General features: G+C 34.8%; 1 protein-coding gene across 1 annotated transcript in view; it reads left to right on the plus strand.

Moving 5' to 3' along the window:
* LOC134266461 (uncharacterized) overlaps positions 1–16760 on the plus strand; it is a 29376-nt gene extending 12616 nt beyond the window's left edge. Inside the window, exons 11-17 of the mRNA XM_062748694.1 lie at positions 1357–1434; positions 2882–3858; positions 4152–4251; positions 4939–5103; position 5904; positions 7526–9997; positions 15686–16760. Coding sequence (XP_062604678.1) covers positions 1357–1434; positions 2882–3858; positions 4152–4251; positions 4939–5103; position 5904; positions 7526–9993 — 3789 coding nt within the window. The 3' untranslated portion in view covers positions 9994–9997; positions 15686–16760. The remainder of the gene's footprint in view (positions 1–1356; positions 1435–2881; positions 3859–4151; positions 4252–4938; positions 5104–5903; positions 5905–7525; positions 9998–15685) is intronic.
* The last annotated feature ends 275 nt before the right edge of the window (positions 16761–17035 follow it).

Here is a 17035-nt window from a genome sequence, read left to right on the forward strand (position 1 = left end):
AGTGTAACTAAAACTAAAGATAACTAAAACTAAAGATAGGAGCTACAGAAGAATGACCCTGAGGCTTATAATGAGAAACTAGAGGAGGCAGAGAGACAGAGGATAGAGGTAAGTGTAACTAAAACTAAAGATAACTAAAACTAAAGATAGGAGCTACAGAAGAATGACCCTGAGGCTTATAATGAGAAACTAGAGGAGGCAGAGAGACAGAGGATAGAGGTAAGTGTAACTAAAACTAAAGGTAACTAAAACTAAAGATAGGAGCTACAGAAAAATGACCCTGAGGCTTATAATGAGAAACTGGAGGAGGCCGAGAGGCAGAGGATAGAGTTGAGTGTAACTACATGTAAAACTAAAGGTAACTAAAACTAAAGGTAACTAAAACTAAAGGTAACTAAAACTAAAGGTAACTAAAACTAAAGGTAACTAAAACTAAAGATTGGAGCTACAGAAAAATGACCCCGAGGCTTACAGTGAGAAACAGGAGGAGGCAGAGAGACAGAGGATAGAGGTTAGTGTAACCAAACAGGATACTAATGAAAGAGATCAGAGATGTAAAATTCAAGATGAGAAAGAGGTTGGTGTGACTAAAACAGAGGAGAGAAGTTGAAAGGTTAGTTAACATCAAGATTTACATAAAGAACTTTATTCGGTAATAACCAATATTTGCCCCCCAAATCAAACTTTGATGGAGATATATTTAAGTTCTTAAACGGGCGAGTATATGCTGACTTCAAAGCACTTTATATTTTCATAAGTAATGACGTCATATGTACATAATGACGCCACAAACATGACGTAACTTTCAGTTTTTTATGAATTTTACAGAAAAATGTACATATTTTGTCGATATTTTGAGTAAAAGTCACCGAGGGCATGTGTGTTCAGGATCAATATTTTGTTATAATGTGTAGAATGATATCAATGAAATATGTCAATATTGTTCCTGAACAAACTTGCGCTCTATAAATTCCAAAGCTAAAATTGTTGAAATTTTGTCCATTTTGTCCTCTTTCTGAAAAAGGATATAAAATCGGACTAGTTTGTGACGTCATTAAAACAAAAAATGTGAATACACTGCTTTGAAACTATAATATTTTCAGTTAATTTAGATTTCTCTTACAATAAATTAAACTTCAGTCATTTCAAGAAATTTTCAAAATAAGAAGGTAGAATTATGCAATATACCGCATATAGTCCTTTGTTAAACTCTTTACACTTGCACTGCCATGAAAACAAACCAGTAGAGCTGTAGACACCTCAGGGACTTATTACGTAGTGATCAATTTTTATGTACATTTTTGATGTAGTTTTAATACATGCACATGTAAATGAATGCTATTTAATTTTATTTAGGAGCGAATGAGTTTGAAGCATAGAGGAGGCAGCAAATATGCCAAGAAACAAATGCTGTATGCCAAGTTTGATGATCAGGTCAGGTCAATCTTCATTTTGTACCAATAATTTTGATATCTCTTTTTGTCTATTTTCATGCCACTTCAGTTAAGTTTAAGGGGGGATCCTCTTCCCCAAAGAGATGTAGAAATAAAATCAGCATTTTAAAATTCAGATAAATTCATTTCAATTCCCTTTTCTGGAAGCTGAAAATTAGCTGTCAGATATGCTGAAATAGGGGGTTCACACCTGGCCCCAACCAGGGCTTAGCTTTGAACCTATTGAGGGCATCAAAGAGGCACCCAAACACCCTGCCTTTATTTTCTTCCAAAACAAGTGCCCTAACTTCCTCTAGCTATTCCACAAGCTTTGTTGAGACCCTGACAATGAATACATGTAGGGTGAGTTCACCATGCATCGGACACATACCTTGCTTCGGACAACTTTAGGCAATAAACTCTCTTTCAACTTAAGAGTTCTGTGTATTTATTTGTTTCTGTCATAAAGACGAAGATTTAAATTTTTTAATGATACCGATTGTGTTTATCATGTTGTGATAAAAATACCCCGCAAATGGCCTTGAAGTTACGTCATATTTTACATCATCAAAGGGGAATAACCCGAAATTTATGATTTTGCAATTTTTAGAGTTATCGTTCTTTTAAATTCGACTTCCACGGAACGAGTCGGACTTTGGTGAATTTTGTCAGGGATTGGTAATTTTACATGAATTATAATTAAATTTCACTTCAATGTTTGTTTAATTCTTATTAGAGCTTGTTTTTACTAGTATGCTATTTTCACCGTACATCGGACACAAAGTAACCATGCATCGGACACTTTTCGATGCAAAGGTAATCACTACCATTTTCATACAGAACCCAGCTGACAGCTGTTTTTTGCGGAAAAAGAAAATACAAACTCTATATTTTCGGTCAAATTAAAAGTTATCGATATATGACGTCTGGAATTTTACTCAATTTATTTCTACAAACCAGAGTATGATAAACCATGAGAAAAAGGCGCGAATTACGGCATTATAAGCATTTTAAAGCATTTCTAAGGCAGAATGAGGTCTCGAGAATCATTCTACATTTGTGCAATAATATCGTCGATTAAATTAAAGTTGAGGGTTATATCTTAGATAAAAGATGAAAATATATCCATATCAAGCATTTTAAAGCAGTGTGATAAAGGGTTGATATTTTTCCGGTCTATATACTGTCTGTCCGATGCATGGTGAACAATGTCCGATCCATGGTGAATTTTCATTTTTTTCTAAAAACTCGATTTTGGGGGATATTTTCTCAATAAACGGCATATAATTGTGTCCTAAATTGTTATTTTATTCACAAACTAAATGTTAAACTCCATTTTGATAATTTTCCGTCGGTAGCGATATCCCTAGAACTTGTTGAAGTACAAGGGTATCCGATGCATGGTGAATTCACCCTATGTTTATCTTTTAATTTTTTTTTTTGTATAGGCAAGACAGAGGGTTCAGGACATGTTACAGAAGAGTCGAGAACTGACTCAGAAGGTGGTCCCTGTCAGCGACAGTGAAGAAGAGGAGGAGGCTCAGATTGACTCAGAGGAAGAAATGATGAAGAGGGAGTTAGCTGCCCTTTCTTCTAATCCATGGATGAAGGTTCAGACACCAGCAGCTCCGACAAAGTCCGAGTTTTCTCGCCCGGAGGTCATGCTCAACAGCGAAGGTCAGGAGGAGGACAGAGAGAGTGAGAGAAGTGAGTCTGAGGAAGAAGGGGATGTGCTGAAGAAGATGGGGAGGGAGCTTAAGAAGAAGAAGCAGCAGATTCAGGAGGTCAGTCAGATGGTTAGTAATGTGGAGGAGGGAATCGACGAAATCTTCCAGAAACTGGAGGATAAAGCACAGGATGAAGAGAAGAAGGTGGAAGTGTTTGTGATGGAAGACGCAAAGGGAAGTAAGAGGAAGAAAAAAAGGAGGAAGAAGAAAAATAAGGAGGAGAAATTGAAGGATGAGGGAGAGAAGGAAGAGGTGGAAGATGTTCCTTTGATCAGTGAAGGATTAAAGAGGAAGAAGACTCTGGAAGATTTGGAGGAAGACGATGCAGAGTCAGAAGAGGATATCCCTATATATTCCAGGACAGCTGTACCAAACACAGACAGTATCTCCAGTGAAGATACCAAAACGGGGGAGGTGAATATAGATCCTAAAAAGATAATCACATTAGAGACTAAGTTATCAGACGTCGCGAATCCAGACGTCACCACTGGCGATAATGAGGAAGAATCTGATGAAGAGGAGACGCAGCGATCACTCATCGCCCAGGCCTTCGCTGAGGACGACGTTGTCGACGAGTTCGTAAAGGAGAAGAACGCCATCATTGACCGAGACAAACCCAAGGACCTGGACCTGTTTCTCCCGGGGTGGGGAAGCTGGGGAGGGGAGGGGGTAAAAGTGTCCAAGAAGAAACGCAAAAAGTTAGTGTTTATATCCATGAATTTATACACTATATCTTTATATTTGTAGAATCCACTACAACAAAAAATTTATATCTTATTTTTGTTAATTCATAATACATGAATAGTAAGGCAGTGTGAATTATTCTTGTGTAAATCACAAAGACTTGAATGTATGCCTATTTATCATAAGATATGTCTTGTCAACATATCCATGAAATTTACACACAAATTAAAAAAACTTAACATTTCAAATAATGCAATCTGGTCTACATGCTTAGTATTAATTTCTTTCTTCCCTACAATTGTTACAGGTTCTTGATAAAAGCCCCTGAGGGACCACCACGGAGGGACGATAAACTGGGTAACGTGATCATCAGCGAGAAAAAAGATAAAGCCATCAGTAAACATCAGGTCAGACTGCATTCATATGAATTATTATTTTCACAGCATATTTATAAAAAAATCTTTTTTATAATGGAATTCAGGACTGTTAAAAAATTTGACTGAAGGATTGGTAAAAGGGAGAAATATAACCTGCAAATTCAAAATAGTGCATAATTGGGTTTAGTTCAAAGAACACAATAATAACCCCTTGCTGAAGATTAGAGAGGTGTATGTGCAGCTTTTCAACCTCTTACATGTACAAGTTTAAAACAGAAATGGGAAATATTGAAAAAAGAATCATTCTAAATCACATAAAATTGAGATAGACTTACTGTCATACACTGTCGCAAAATTTAATCTGTAGAAACACCTCCTATGAAGGAGGATGCCGAGACTTGTAGAAATATTAATAGCAGTATCTAACGAAGGATGTCTAAGTGTCCTATTTGGTTTTTGTGATTTAGAAAAAATATACACTTTTGTAATTTCTCATTTGTTGGATATTTTGATAACCGAATTTTTTTATACAGTATCATAAAAATGGCATCAAATATTTAAGAAGTTTGTTGTGATTTTAAGGTATCAAAGATATGTTACTCATTAGGGCATAATGTAATCTGAAAACAAAAAGAAATTGTTTTAGGAATGATTTAAAATTATCATGACATCAAAGATGACCTGCATTGTAAACAATCTTGTATGATGTTATTTCAGGTGAGTGATCTACCCTTCCCGTACGTATCTGTGGATCAGTATGAGCAGTCAATACGAGCTCCCATCGGAAAAACTTGGAACCCAGAGACGGCGGTCAGGGAACTAGTCAAACCAAAAGTGGTCACGAAACTCGGCAGCATCATAGAGCCCATCAACAAGGCGGACGTGTTTAAAAACGATAACAAGAAACGTAAACCTGATATGAGTGTTAACGAACCTTCTGTAGGAAAACATAAGAAACGGAAAAAGTAATAGACATTGAGAAATTAAAAATTTAAAATTCTAATAATGTATTGTAAATAATATCGGTGATTTAATTCTTATGAATAAAATGATTATATATAAATGTTGTTTTCAATTCTTTTTGAAATTCCATTTCATTCAATTAACAAAGCAGACAAATTTAATATTTTTTTTTTTGTTAATGAGAGGAAAGAAATGCAAAATATATGCAGATTCAAAGATCAAATAAACATTAGTAAGAAAAATTATGTAGCAATGTGATTTAATTTGTAGTAAAATATGGTGTTATTAAAACTCATTTGTTGATTATAATATTGCAATATACTAAAGATATTATATAGCTAAAAAATATTTCTGGTGGAAAGAGGCTCAAATGATGATACAACAGAGTAGGTATCGGATCGGAAACCCTTGGCTAGCGAAGATGATATTCTTAGAGAGTGATGGAAATGCGTAAAGGGGAACAACTCCTGCATGGTTGCTTTAGAAAAACAAGAAAATATTAAAAGTATACTTTATGCACAGATATATGATTTTTTTTTGTACATATATTATAAAAATGTATGAAATGCTATGGTTTTATAATAAAATTCTTTCTTAAGGTCAAGATCTAGTAAATACCTTGACTAATTTTTTGGTAAAGATCCATTATATAGTCATAATCAATTTCAACTTTCATTTTGTGGTAACTTTACGGCTTTAGCAGAATTATTAGAAAATAGGGTATTTTCATGTCATTCAATTTGAAATCATATGAAAAGAGAGATACCTATATTAAATTTGATATTGATTTAAAGAAGAGGCCATGAACATACCAATTGCCGTTTTCAGAGAGACTGTAGGCAATCTTGATACATTTCCAAAACGAAAAAAACTCCCATATTCATGACTGGTTTTCTTAATTTTTCATTGAAAATGACATATATACAATTTTTTCTTGTTTACCTACAAATTATAAACATCTTATTTGATCAATGCTAAAGTTGTAAAGCACCAATAAAGGAATTCATTTCTCAAGTTTGATAAACTGTGGGCACCTTTCTTTGTATCTTGACCTTAAAACTTGGTATCTTTGTATTCAGAAATTGCATGAAATTTTTTCTATGATCAATGTGTTATAATATACCAGAAATATTTTACGTAAGTCTTTTGCTTCTGCCATTTCCTTCTTTTAAGTTAAGTATATAATCAAATTTAAATCATTAATTCAAACTTGGAAAAAAAATCAGCAAATGAAAATAATACTTTTTCGTAAAAAATAAGTCCACACAAAACACATTTTTTCTTTTATACCGACTATTGACAAAATGGCGTTCTAACAGCAGTTTTCATTGGGTGTCGCTATGTCACGTGATGTCAACAAACTAGAAAAAATGTTCGCGAGTTTGGTACATATAGGGCATTTTATATAAAACATGGAATTTCTGCGGCATAAAATCTGGACACAGCAATGAACAGGTAAGTTTTAATTCCAAAATCTTTTAAAAACGAGCTTTAAAGCATTTGTAACATTAACAAGCGGCGGAAATTAAAGGTAGGCCTACAGATCGAGAGAGCGGTGTGATTATGCACAGGTGTAAAATTAACGTGGCTATCGCCTGATGTAACACATTGTACAGGTCATTTAAAAACCGGAGCAGTGTGTGACTGATACTTTGCATTGTGTAAACCTTTTGAAACCTGCATTTGAATAACGGCATTAATAAACTATTACGATTCACAAGTGCGTCACTGGGAATATGAATTTTCCCTTGAACTATTGCCATCTTGCTATACTGTTAACTGAAGTCCCGGTATTTTACGACTTTAAAACTTCAAACTTAAAAGGGATATTTCTTCATGGTAGTTCTGAAGGATATTAGCTGACAGAAGCATGCGATTTAAAGATATCACTCCTTCACACTTATCGTGTTTGCCGATGTAGATAATGTATGTATAGAAAAAGATGGCACTGCCAGAGTTTTATTTCAGTTGAAATCACTTATACCTTGAAAGTCACCATGACTCATATATCTCATCTGTAAATTCCTGGAATCAAATATAGGCATTATATGTGGTCTTTCCATTTAATCATGATAGAGGCAATAAATTATAGTTAAAAGCTCTGATATCCGGATTGAATATTCAGAATTGAATCAAATTGCAACAAAAAAAAAATGTTTTTCCAACTCTTTTAAATGTAGAGAATTGCATTTAAAAAAAAAAACATTCACACCGTGAAATACATTTTTTTCAGATCTGAAGTAGTTGGGACTTGTGCTTCTCCCTACCACAGATAATTTGGAGAATAGGATGTCCGAGAGGCCAAGGGCGATCGTCTTCAGAATAAATGACCATGGACAAGGACCGGAGCTTCTTCGTCAGGTTTTCCTGGAGCGTGGGTGGATCGAGTTTGACGAGGATTCTCAGGAGGATTACGACTGGAACATTTGGTGGAGAACCTCCAGGTTCCGTAACTGTGATTACGACAACATCCAGAAATGGCAGCGACTGAACCACTACCCCAAGTCAACAGGGATCACCAAAAAGGACTGTCTGGCACGGAACCTGAAGCGAATGAAGGGGGTCCACGGAGCGGGCGTTTACAACTTCTGTCCCATGACCTTTAATCTGCCCAACGACTACACACGCTTTGTGGCGGAGTACAGTAAACTGAAACAGAAACAGAATGACTCCAAAACTCTGTACTGGATTTGTAAACCAGCTGACATGTCCAGGGGGAGGGGGATTTTCATTTTCAGTGACATATCAGATCTACAATACGACTGCAATGCGGTTCTTCAGCGATACATATCCAATCCTCTTTTGATTGGGGGATACAAGTTTGACGTTCGAATTTATGTGGCAGTGCCGTCATTTCACCCTCTGACAATTTACATATATGAAGAAGGAATTGTGAGATTTGGAACAGAAAAGTTTGACTTGTCTGCTCTACACAATGTCTTTGCTCATCTTACCAACACATCTATAAATAAACACAGTCCAGCCTACACGACGGACAAGGAGCGAATTGGTCCAGGGTGCAAATGGACTCTGACACAACTTCGCTATTATTTCCACCAGAACCACATTGACGACAGTGTTCTCTGGATCCGAGTCATGAATCTTATCATCCTAACCGTTCTAGTTCAGGCTCCACAAGTTCCTAAGGTAGAGAATTGTTTTGAGCTGTATGGATTTGACGTTCTCATCGACGAGAATCTTAAACCCTGGCTACTGGAGGTGAACTTTAGTCCTTCTCTCAGCTCCGATTGTCAGTCTGACATCATAGTGAAAAAGCCATTACTACATGATCTGATGGATCTCATGCATTTCAAGGAGCAGGACAAGGAGAGAGGGGGAGAGGCCTTCAGACAGATGACCAGCAGGTCCAAGGCCCTGGAAACTGACCGATACTCCTCGGTCAGCAGGACTGGCAGAAACTCGGCCATGCACAGAAGTACATCCAACTTCCAAAAAAGTTTGAGTGCTCTCAGCAAGCAACAGTCAACAGTGAAAGAGAGTACTTCTTACATAGAGCAAGACAACGAAGCAGAAAAGCAAAGAGAGGCTGAAAGGATGTGCTTTGGACTGCCATTGGTCAATCCAACAGAGGATGAAAAAAGGCCGGGCAGTGCCAGCTCTGGTGTTTCCAGTGCAGGAAGTGAAAAATTGGAGGAAGTGGAAAAGGATCTGAAACCTCGCATTCCCAAAAGTGCCAGTGCAGGCCAGCTTCATAGAGAGAAGAGTCGGACGTCTGTGACTTTCAGTATAGGACCGCCCAGTGCTAGGTCAGTGGTGAAGACTCCGAGTCTCACTGATGTAAATAATAACCACCCCACTAGTCAATCAGTGATTCACACGACAATTGGTCCCGTACAGACTGTGTTTGTGCGAAGGTCCAGCACACTTTCCTCTAATTCCAAGTCCCAGAGGGCAGAAAAAGCGTCCATAAAAAGCTCCGCTACCTCGGACAGTGCAATATCCAGTCTCTACTCAGGCTCAGGGAGCGAAAACTCCGATCTGGTGTCGCTACCAGAGGACTCACGACGACGACCCAAAAACATGGTGTCCAGTCAACGGAGACCCAGCTACACGTACGGACAGACCAATGACAGCATAACAAATCTAAAGAGTAATAAACCCTCAGAACCAAAGAGCACTTTACCTTCATCATCTAGTCAACCTTCATCTGGTATCAAGTCACTGCGGCCAAATGGAAACTCTAATGCCTTGAGAAAAATTTCTTCCTCTGGGACTGTTACCCCAAAGCCAAGTTTGCACCCCCAGAGGACATTAAGTCGAGTGCAGCAGATGAATTATGATGTCCCTTCATCACAACGAGAGGCTCGATCCTCCTTAAACCAAATCAATCCACAACGAAACCAACCCCGGCGATTCACACCAGCCAACGAATCTCAGGCACCTTTTGCCAAGGTGTCTTTACGAAAATCCCAGGTTAGTAGGATGGGAGAGCAGGAAGGAGGTCACCCGACACGTAGAAGCATTAACGGGTCACGTATGAGCATCCGTAACCGCACCCAACTTAACAGTCAGCAGGGGAGATCCAAAATCAAAGGTCCCCCGTCCCGGGTCGGCAGCTTCTACCTCGCATTTCCCTTCAATGAGGTCACCTACAAGACAGCCAATGGAACGCTGGACGCTCACGTTGTGATCCGCGAGTCACAGAAGATTCTCAGGGAAGTCTTACATAATGTGGACAAGGCTAAGGGAGAGAAGAAGTCGGGGGGATACCTGCCATTTGGTGCCAAAGAGGATTCCGAGCAGGAACGACTCTGGCCCCCGGTCAAACCCCCGCCAGAAGTCACATGATCAGGTCAGCATCTTATCTCCTTTGTACTTTTTGATCATAATCTTTGATGTGGATACAGTTATGGTATGGGTATAAGGGAAACAGCAAATTTATGGTTCCCCAAGGGAGGAAAGTATTTCCAGAGGAGGGGAAGCATATATTGATAGCAAACTGACCTACAGTAACTGTAAAACTTGCTTCAAGTTGCTTGTAATGAAGTGTCAGGGACAGTTGTTCTGAGTTAAATTTGTTGTGTTCATAAATAGTTGAACAGTCATTGTTTTTTTAAAGGCTATCAAAAAAAAAATCCCTTCCCTGTAAGAGTCAGTTCATAACAAGCATATTTGATATAGCGTGTTTTACTTTAACAGTATGTTGGATTCATTTTACTAAGCCATGCTTTAGTTCATAGTATTCAATAATTAGGTGAATTTCAATACTGTATAAACTTAGTATTATGTCCAGATAAGGAAGCCAGAAATAATGGCTGCATATCTTGAATTTACTGTAGTCAGTCTGAACTTCTTCTGAATAAACATTAATTTAATATACAACGTACATCAAATGTTTATTAAAGCTAAAAGTAACTTTATAGATTGAAAACATTGGGTTTTCAAAAAAATAAGCAAAGTTGTTTTTTTTTAATCGTTCAGTCCCTAGCTCCCTATGGCACAGAATCTTTTTCTTCGCACCTTAAACTCTTACGATAATTAATTCAAACAAGTCGGGATTTTACAACATTGTATGAACAAATATCTTTGCCTTGGGAGCCTTGTATCCAGACTTGTAGCATTAATTCCTGACGTAAAAATCTATAGAGCCTTACCTAACACATTAAAGCGTTATTGATGTATTTTATATAGTTATGTTTATAAAGCACTTAAATATTGAGATCGGAACAAGATGGGCATTATTTCCCAATTGGCGTTATGTAATACTTAAGCTATGTATCGATAGTAATGTTACCCTTTATATTAATGTTGTATACCTGGTAATGACTCATCTTTTCTATCACTATAAGAGTGCTCTGTCTTTGCTAAAATTTAGTGCATTTAAGGCCAACAAATCCAAAAAATAGGACAGTGAGAAGTTCAGGATCTGGCTCCGGGGCCATAAAACTTAGACAAGCTTTGGGTTACTTTTGATCTCAGTCTCACTTTTACACTAATCTATATATTCCTTTGGAAAAAGTGAGACTGAGCTCAAAAGTGAGCTGATGTTTTATTGGGAATTAAATAAAGTTATGGTTTGTGAATTAATGTTATTTTTTCCAAAATCTGTCACAACACTTCACACTGTACAGTGCTAAATAAAGACTTGGTTGTGTTTGATTAATAATGTGGAATTTGCTGCAACATTTGATAAATCGATCTGGAAGGTGTCTTGTTCCTGTTAATTGTTTTAATTAACTATATGGGGAACATCATCATCTTTATAAAAATTTAATTATTTTATTAATATCATATTTGATTTAAAACCATCTTTGGAACACTCAATAATTAGAAAAATATATGCAGTACCCGGTAATTTTTAGCTTAATCATGCACTGCAAGGCTAAGTATTTGGTATACATGTTACATATTAATGTTTTGAAATAAAATTAAATTCTAAAATAAACTTATAAGTCTATATAATTAAATAAATTAAATTAAAGGTAAATTTAAATTATTTTAAATTGATTATGAACAGACAGGTTATAAAAGACACACTTGACAAGGATATCTTAAGATTCAAACTGCACTGCCAAAAAATGCATTTATTAAGGAATGACCAACTAGGATATTAAAGCTGCATGTATGTGTCATTAAATGTGCCTGTAAGTCTGAAGGGGGTTTATCTTCTGTCAATATTGCGGTGTATTTGTTGGCTGGCTATTGCTACACTGTGTTTAAATGTTGAGTGGTTTACCCTCTGTTACGCGATTGTGTAGGAGATATAGGGTTTTAACAGCTCCGTAGACCCGCATATTTCTCTCAGTTGGACTGACCATTTGGCACAGTAACAAGGTTCTATTTTATAGCTCCACCGGCTTATCACACTAGAGGGGGGTCAGGTACCTTAATCTCTAGGACTTGCTTTTTATCCCATATACTACTTAAATACTACATCCCTTCCTTATTGTGTCAGTTTCAATTGTTTCTTGCTCTATGACCCTCCCCTCCCTTCCTCTTTTCTTAAGTAGGAGGAGGGGGTATGAATATCATTCATTTTTAATTTGTTACATTGAAAATAAAATAACTCTAAAGAAAATTGTGATTGTATTTTTTAAAATTTGTGTGTTTTGGTCAGTGAATTATGGAAAACCTTTCCTTTAAATCTATAATAATATTAATCTTCATTCATTATGCCCCAGCATTCAAAAATTGGGGGATATTTAGTTTTTGCCCTGTCTGTCTCTTTATCTGTTTCTCCTTGAAAGCTGTAGCTTGTTCTAAATTAAAGCTTGCCTATTACTGTGAATGAATTCTGTACCCAGGAAAATATATATCTTTATGCATCAGACATTCTTATGATGGATCTGCCTGCAGCTGCCAAAAAGTTATGAAGAGCATATATAGGCATCGAAACCATGGGGCTAGTAAGCTCCCCCCTCCTCCCCACTTTTTTGGCAAATATATACATAATATAGGCATTAAAATTGGGGTTTACCTTTTTTTTGGTGGTTTAGCCCCCACTCCCCACTTTCATTTAGCAACCCCCTCCCCCACTTTCAATTTGCTTCCGACACCTATGAAGAGGTTAAATTAGAAACTTGCATCCATGAATTCAAAATATTTTGATTGAGAGGTAGAAATTGATAATCTTTTTAGTTAATGAGGTGAATATACACTTGTTAAATGCATTGGACCTGCAGCTAGAGGTTAAAAAAACTAAATAACCTACTAAATAAGCCATTTAGAACATTATGTCCAGGGGTCTTAGGATTAGGTGGCAGAAAAATGTAGTCCATTGTCATGTATTAATCTTATAACACTTAATTCTCATTTTACAATTCTTAAAGGGGGCCAAAGCTGGAGCTTTATAACGTAATCTTGTATCCAATAATTATTATCCTTTCATTCATAGATGTTATGAACCAAGAATTATGTGATAGTTATACAACTTTGTGATATGGTATATTTTACAGCCTTTGATTATAATATATATAGTGTTTAATTGGTTGAGGGAAACATTTTTTGAAAATAAATTTTGTATTGTTTTATGGACTTTTAATTTTGAATAATGTTCGATATCTCCATATTATGTTTAATAAAGCCATAATGCCATGTTTGCAGTATGATAAAATTACTAGACATTTTCCTTTTTACATTTGTTTAAAAAAATTGTGTTTCAAACATGCAATAACTTCATTTTATATTTATTTAGAATTAAAAGAAGAAATCAAAATTGAATTCAAACCTTCTATAATTTGTTTTCCCCCTCAAAATATTTGTAATAAATTTAATCATGTGACAATTATTACAGATTTTTGAAAACAAGAGTACCACAAATCTCTACCAAAGAGAATACCAATATGATAAGGCAACATCCCGATGTAAATTACGTCACTTGTTTACACACAAACACAAAATATGTTACTTTTATATTTCTCTACCAATAAAATAAGGCAGCATGCCGATGTAAATTATGTCACTTGTTTACACACAAACACAAAATATCTTACTATATACCCCCGGGTCCATCTCTGTTGTGAGGGGATAATTATTCGGTAATGAATTCAAAATATTTAAATTAATGTTTAATATTTAAATTTCCTCTTCGTCTAGATTTTATATCTTTAAGAGAGCCAAAACTGATCAATGGAGCTATTAAACAGACTTCTTTTTCCTTATTTCTTTTGGGTACAGCATTTTATCTATAATCTTTTAGTCAACTATATCTCTCCCCCTCAATAAAAAAGGTAAAATTATAGTCTGTAATATATTTTGGGGGGGAGTCTTGGTATAAATGTACACTTTTCAATTAAGGGTTTGTTTTACTTTGAATTTCTCCTTTCATCTCAGGCAGAGGCTATAGGTATATATGCACTTATTAAGACTGCTAACATAATAAATTATTTACTCTACAAACTTGACCTTACTTTCTACATTTTACAGAGATTTTATACAGCTTTTTAAACACATTTAGCACTTTTCCAAAGAACGATCTCTTAAATAACAGATTTTCATTATACCTAGAAGTGGTCCGATCATTTGAACTCTTTATTTCGCAGAAAAAATATTTGAATATGGAGCTGCTCTATGGTTTGCAGATTTTCTTATCTTCTAAGGTAGTGGGACCAAGGCCCGAGTTTTTTCATTAAATGTTTGACAAAAGTCTCATTCTTTAGTATTGTACAACACTTGATATGCGACTGACAATTTAATCTAATGAAAACAGGAAAATTGCTTATACATGGTCGTTAGCAAACATTTATGGAAAGAAAAAAAAGAAAAAAAAAAAACAGATATACATCAGTTATTGAGTGCATGGAGTTGACCCTAAAAACTAGAGTTCAATGCTACGAAATCTTACTCATAGGAAGTGATCGGGGCTATAGAATTTATTCAAGGACAGTGCATTTCACATCCAAGAATTCGGCAAATGTTAAATACTTCTGCTAAAAAAATTTCAGCTTATATTGCATTAGAATAAATCTGATTTAGAAATATGTTTAATGTAATTTAATTTGTTAAATAGACAGATTACAATTATTTAACAAATTGTCACTGCACAAAAAATAACAATTTACAAAGAATTGAATTGCATAATAGGTACCTTACTGTTATAATTATGATAGAGGTTAACAATATTGATAGTGGGACATTTAAACACACAATAAAACGGGGATCTAAGAAGGTACATTAAGTGTGAAAAAGCACATGGATTACAGATGTTAGAGATATCAATTTAAACTTTGCTGAATAATCAAAATTAAAAAAAAATGCATTTTATATTGAAATTCACTCAAAACATATTCTAAACTTATGCAATTAAATATAACTTTAATTTAATTTTACTATTTTAAAATATGTTTTAAATAAACCCCCTCCACACACAAAATCAAATTAATTTGAGAAAGAAAAATACATTTTGATTTGAAGGAAAAAGGATTAAGTTACATTGAATAAATTGTCTGGAAGTGTACAATGTCATGTATTCATTTTCTCTGAAATATAGTCTGTCAATTTGAAAAGGCCCAGTGCAGAGATTAAATCTTACAAAGATTTATCATACCTAAAGCTGTGCATTTGTTAGGTTTGATTTGTAAGACTGTAAAAAAAAAATGAATTATTGATGAGACAGACTTTAAGTATTGTTTTATTGATTTTTACCAATATCGTTGGAGACAAAAAGGCATAAATCATTCCACCTTCATGTACTAGTTGTTTATTTTAACAGCTTTTAAATGAACTTGAGTTTTTGAAGGCAGCTTTGAAACCAAGTATGATCAGCTGTTTGATTTACTGTAACAGACCGATACAAGCACTTATTTGCTAGTTCATTCTTTGTAACATACAGTATATATAATTATCAATTGAAAATAAGAGTTTGTGAAAAGACGAAATTTTACAATGTCATGTACATCTTAAACAGGGTACATTTGTACCATCTTTGGTAATTTTAATATCAATATCAATACAGTGTAATGTATACTGTATTGCATGCACTGTTGTGGCATTTACATTAATTTACGTTCAACATTGTAATTCCTTCTCTTGATCATTTTAGATTCTGATGAGGAAAATAGAGAATCCATGAAAGAGAAGGAATACTCCCCCTTCATACTACAGCTGCCCTCTGCTTCTGTCCCGAGAACCAAAGGCCGGGGTCTACTAAATAAAGTGTCTGTTTGTGTTTGTCAAAAATATTCCTTAAGACCATAAATCTCCTTTTCACTTATTATGTAATTATAAGAAAGTAAAATCACTGATTAAAGCCAGTGCAGTTTTTGGATAATAAAAAAAAAAAAAGAGAAAAATTAAAATCTTGCAACTTCAGTGCCTGAAAAAAAGTCAGTTTGTTAGAAATTAATAATTATGTATTACATGTACAAAGTGTATTTTATGCAATTTACACTGGTGCAAATATTTAATCAACGAATTTAAAGTATCTTAGATATTAATTGCTCAATCATCAATTTTTGAATGAAAAATAAGCACACAATGGTCAAAAGAATTCATGTAATTTTGTCATCTTATCGTTTAATCTTGACAGGAGTTGTTCCCCTTTTTGCAGCGTGTTTGATGAACACATATTTTTATTTAATATACATTGTAATGATGTTATTTTTGTACAAATAAGAATAGAAAAAAATCCAAACTCAAGCACTATAGATGTTGACATGCTTTAGGTCTTGAAATCAGTGCTTTTAACTTTGTTAATATTTATTAGCTAAAATGAAATAAATTGGATAGTGTACCTAAAATATTGACCAATCCATTGTATAATTTTCTGTTATTTGTAATTTATTACATTCAAAAGAAATAACTGTTCTTAGAAGACAGAGTCATAGATAATAATCATTAATGGAAGGTCATGAACCCTATAGCTGTAATTCCGTGTATTGTTTTGTCATATTTTGTATGAAGTTGTTAATATAGTGGCAATTATTTTTGTAGTCATTCTGTTTCTATGTGTTGTTTCTCCTTCTGATGGTGCTGTGTTTATTTTTCCTATGTATCCCCCATTTTTTTTTTTTTTTGTTAACTGTTTTTCATTTTAATTTGTTTTTCCAATTTATGTGTGAAGCATGATTATGAATTCAGCATTACTGACTGTAAAGAAAGGTAGCAATATATTTTTTGCTGAGTTAAAAATATGTTTTAATTTCTTGTTTAGAAAAAATATTTGTATGAATTCAACAAAAAATTGATTGGAAAACAATGTATGGTCATTTATCTTTAAATCACTGCATTTATTTGCATGTATTTTTTGTAAAAATCTGGTCTCCTTGACTACAGACCTTATATGAGTTCCTTCATTTAAAATGTTACACATGCCATATTTTTGAAAGCATTTAGGTTTTTAATTACCATGAGCTTAACTGTGATACATGTTTGTGATAGCAATAGAATTTCA

The sequence above is a fragment of the Saccostrea cucullata genome, unplaced genomic scaffold (genome assembly GCF_032062105.1).
Source record: "Saccostrea cucullata isolate Sc308-1 unplaced genomic scaffold, CSIRO_AGI_Scuc_v1 ctg1298, whole genome shotgun sequence".
NCBI lineage: Eukaryota > Metazoa > Mollusca > Bivalvia > Ostreida > Ostreidae > Saccostrea > Saccostrea cuccullata.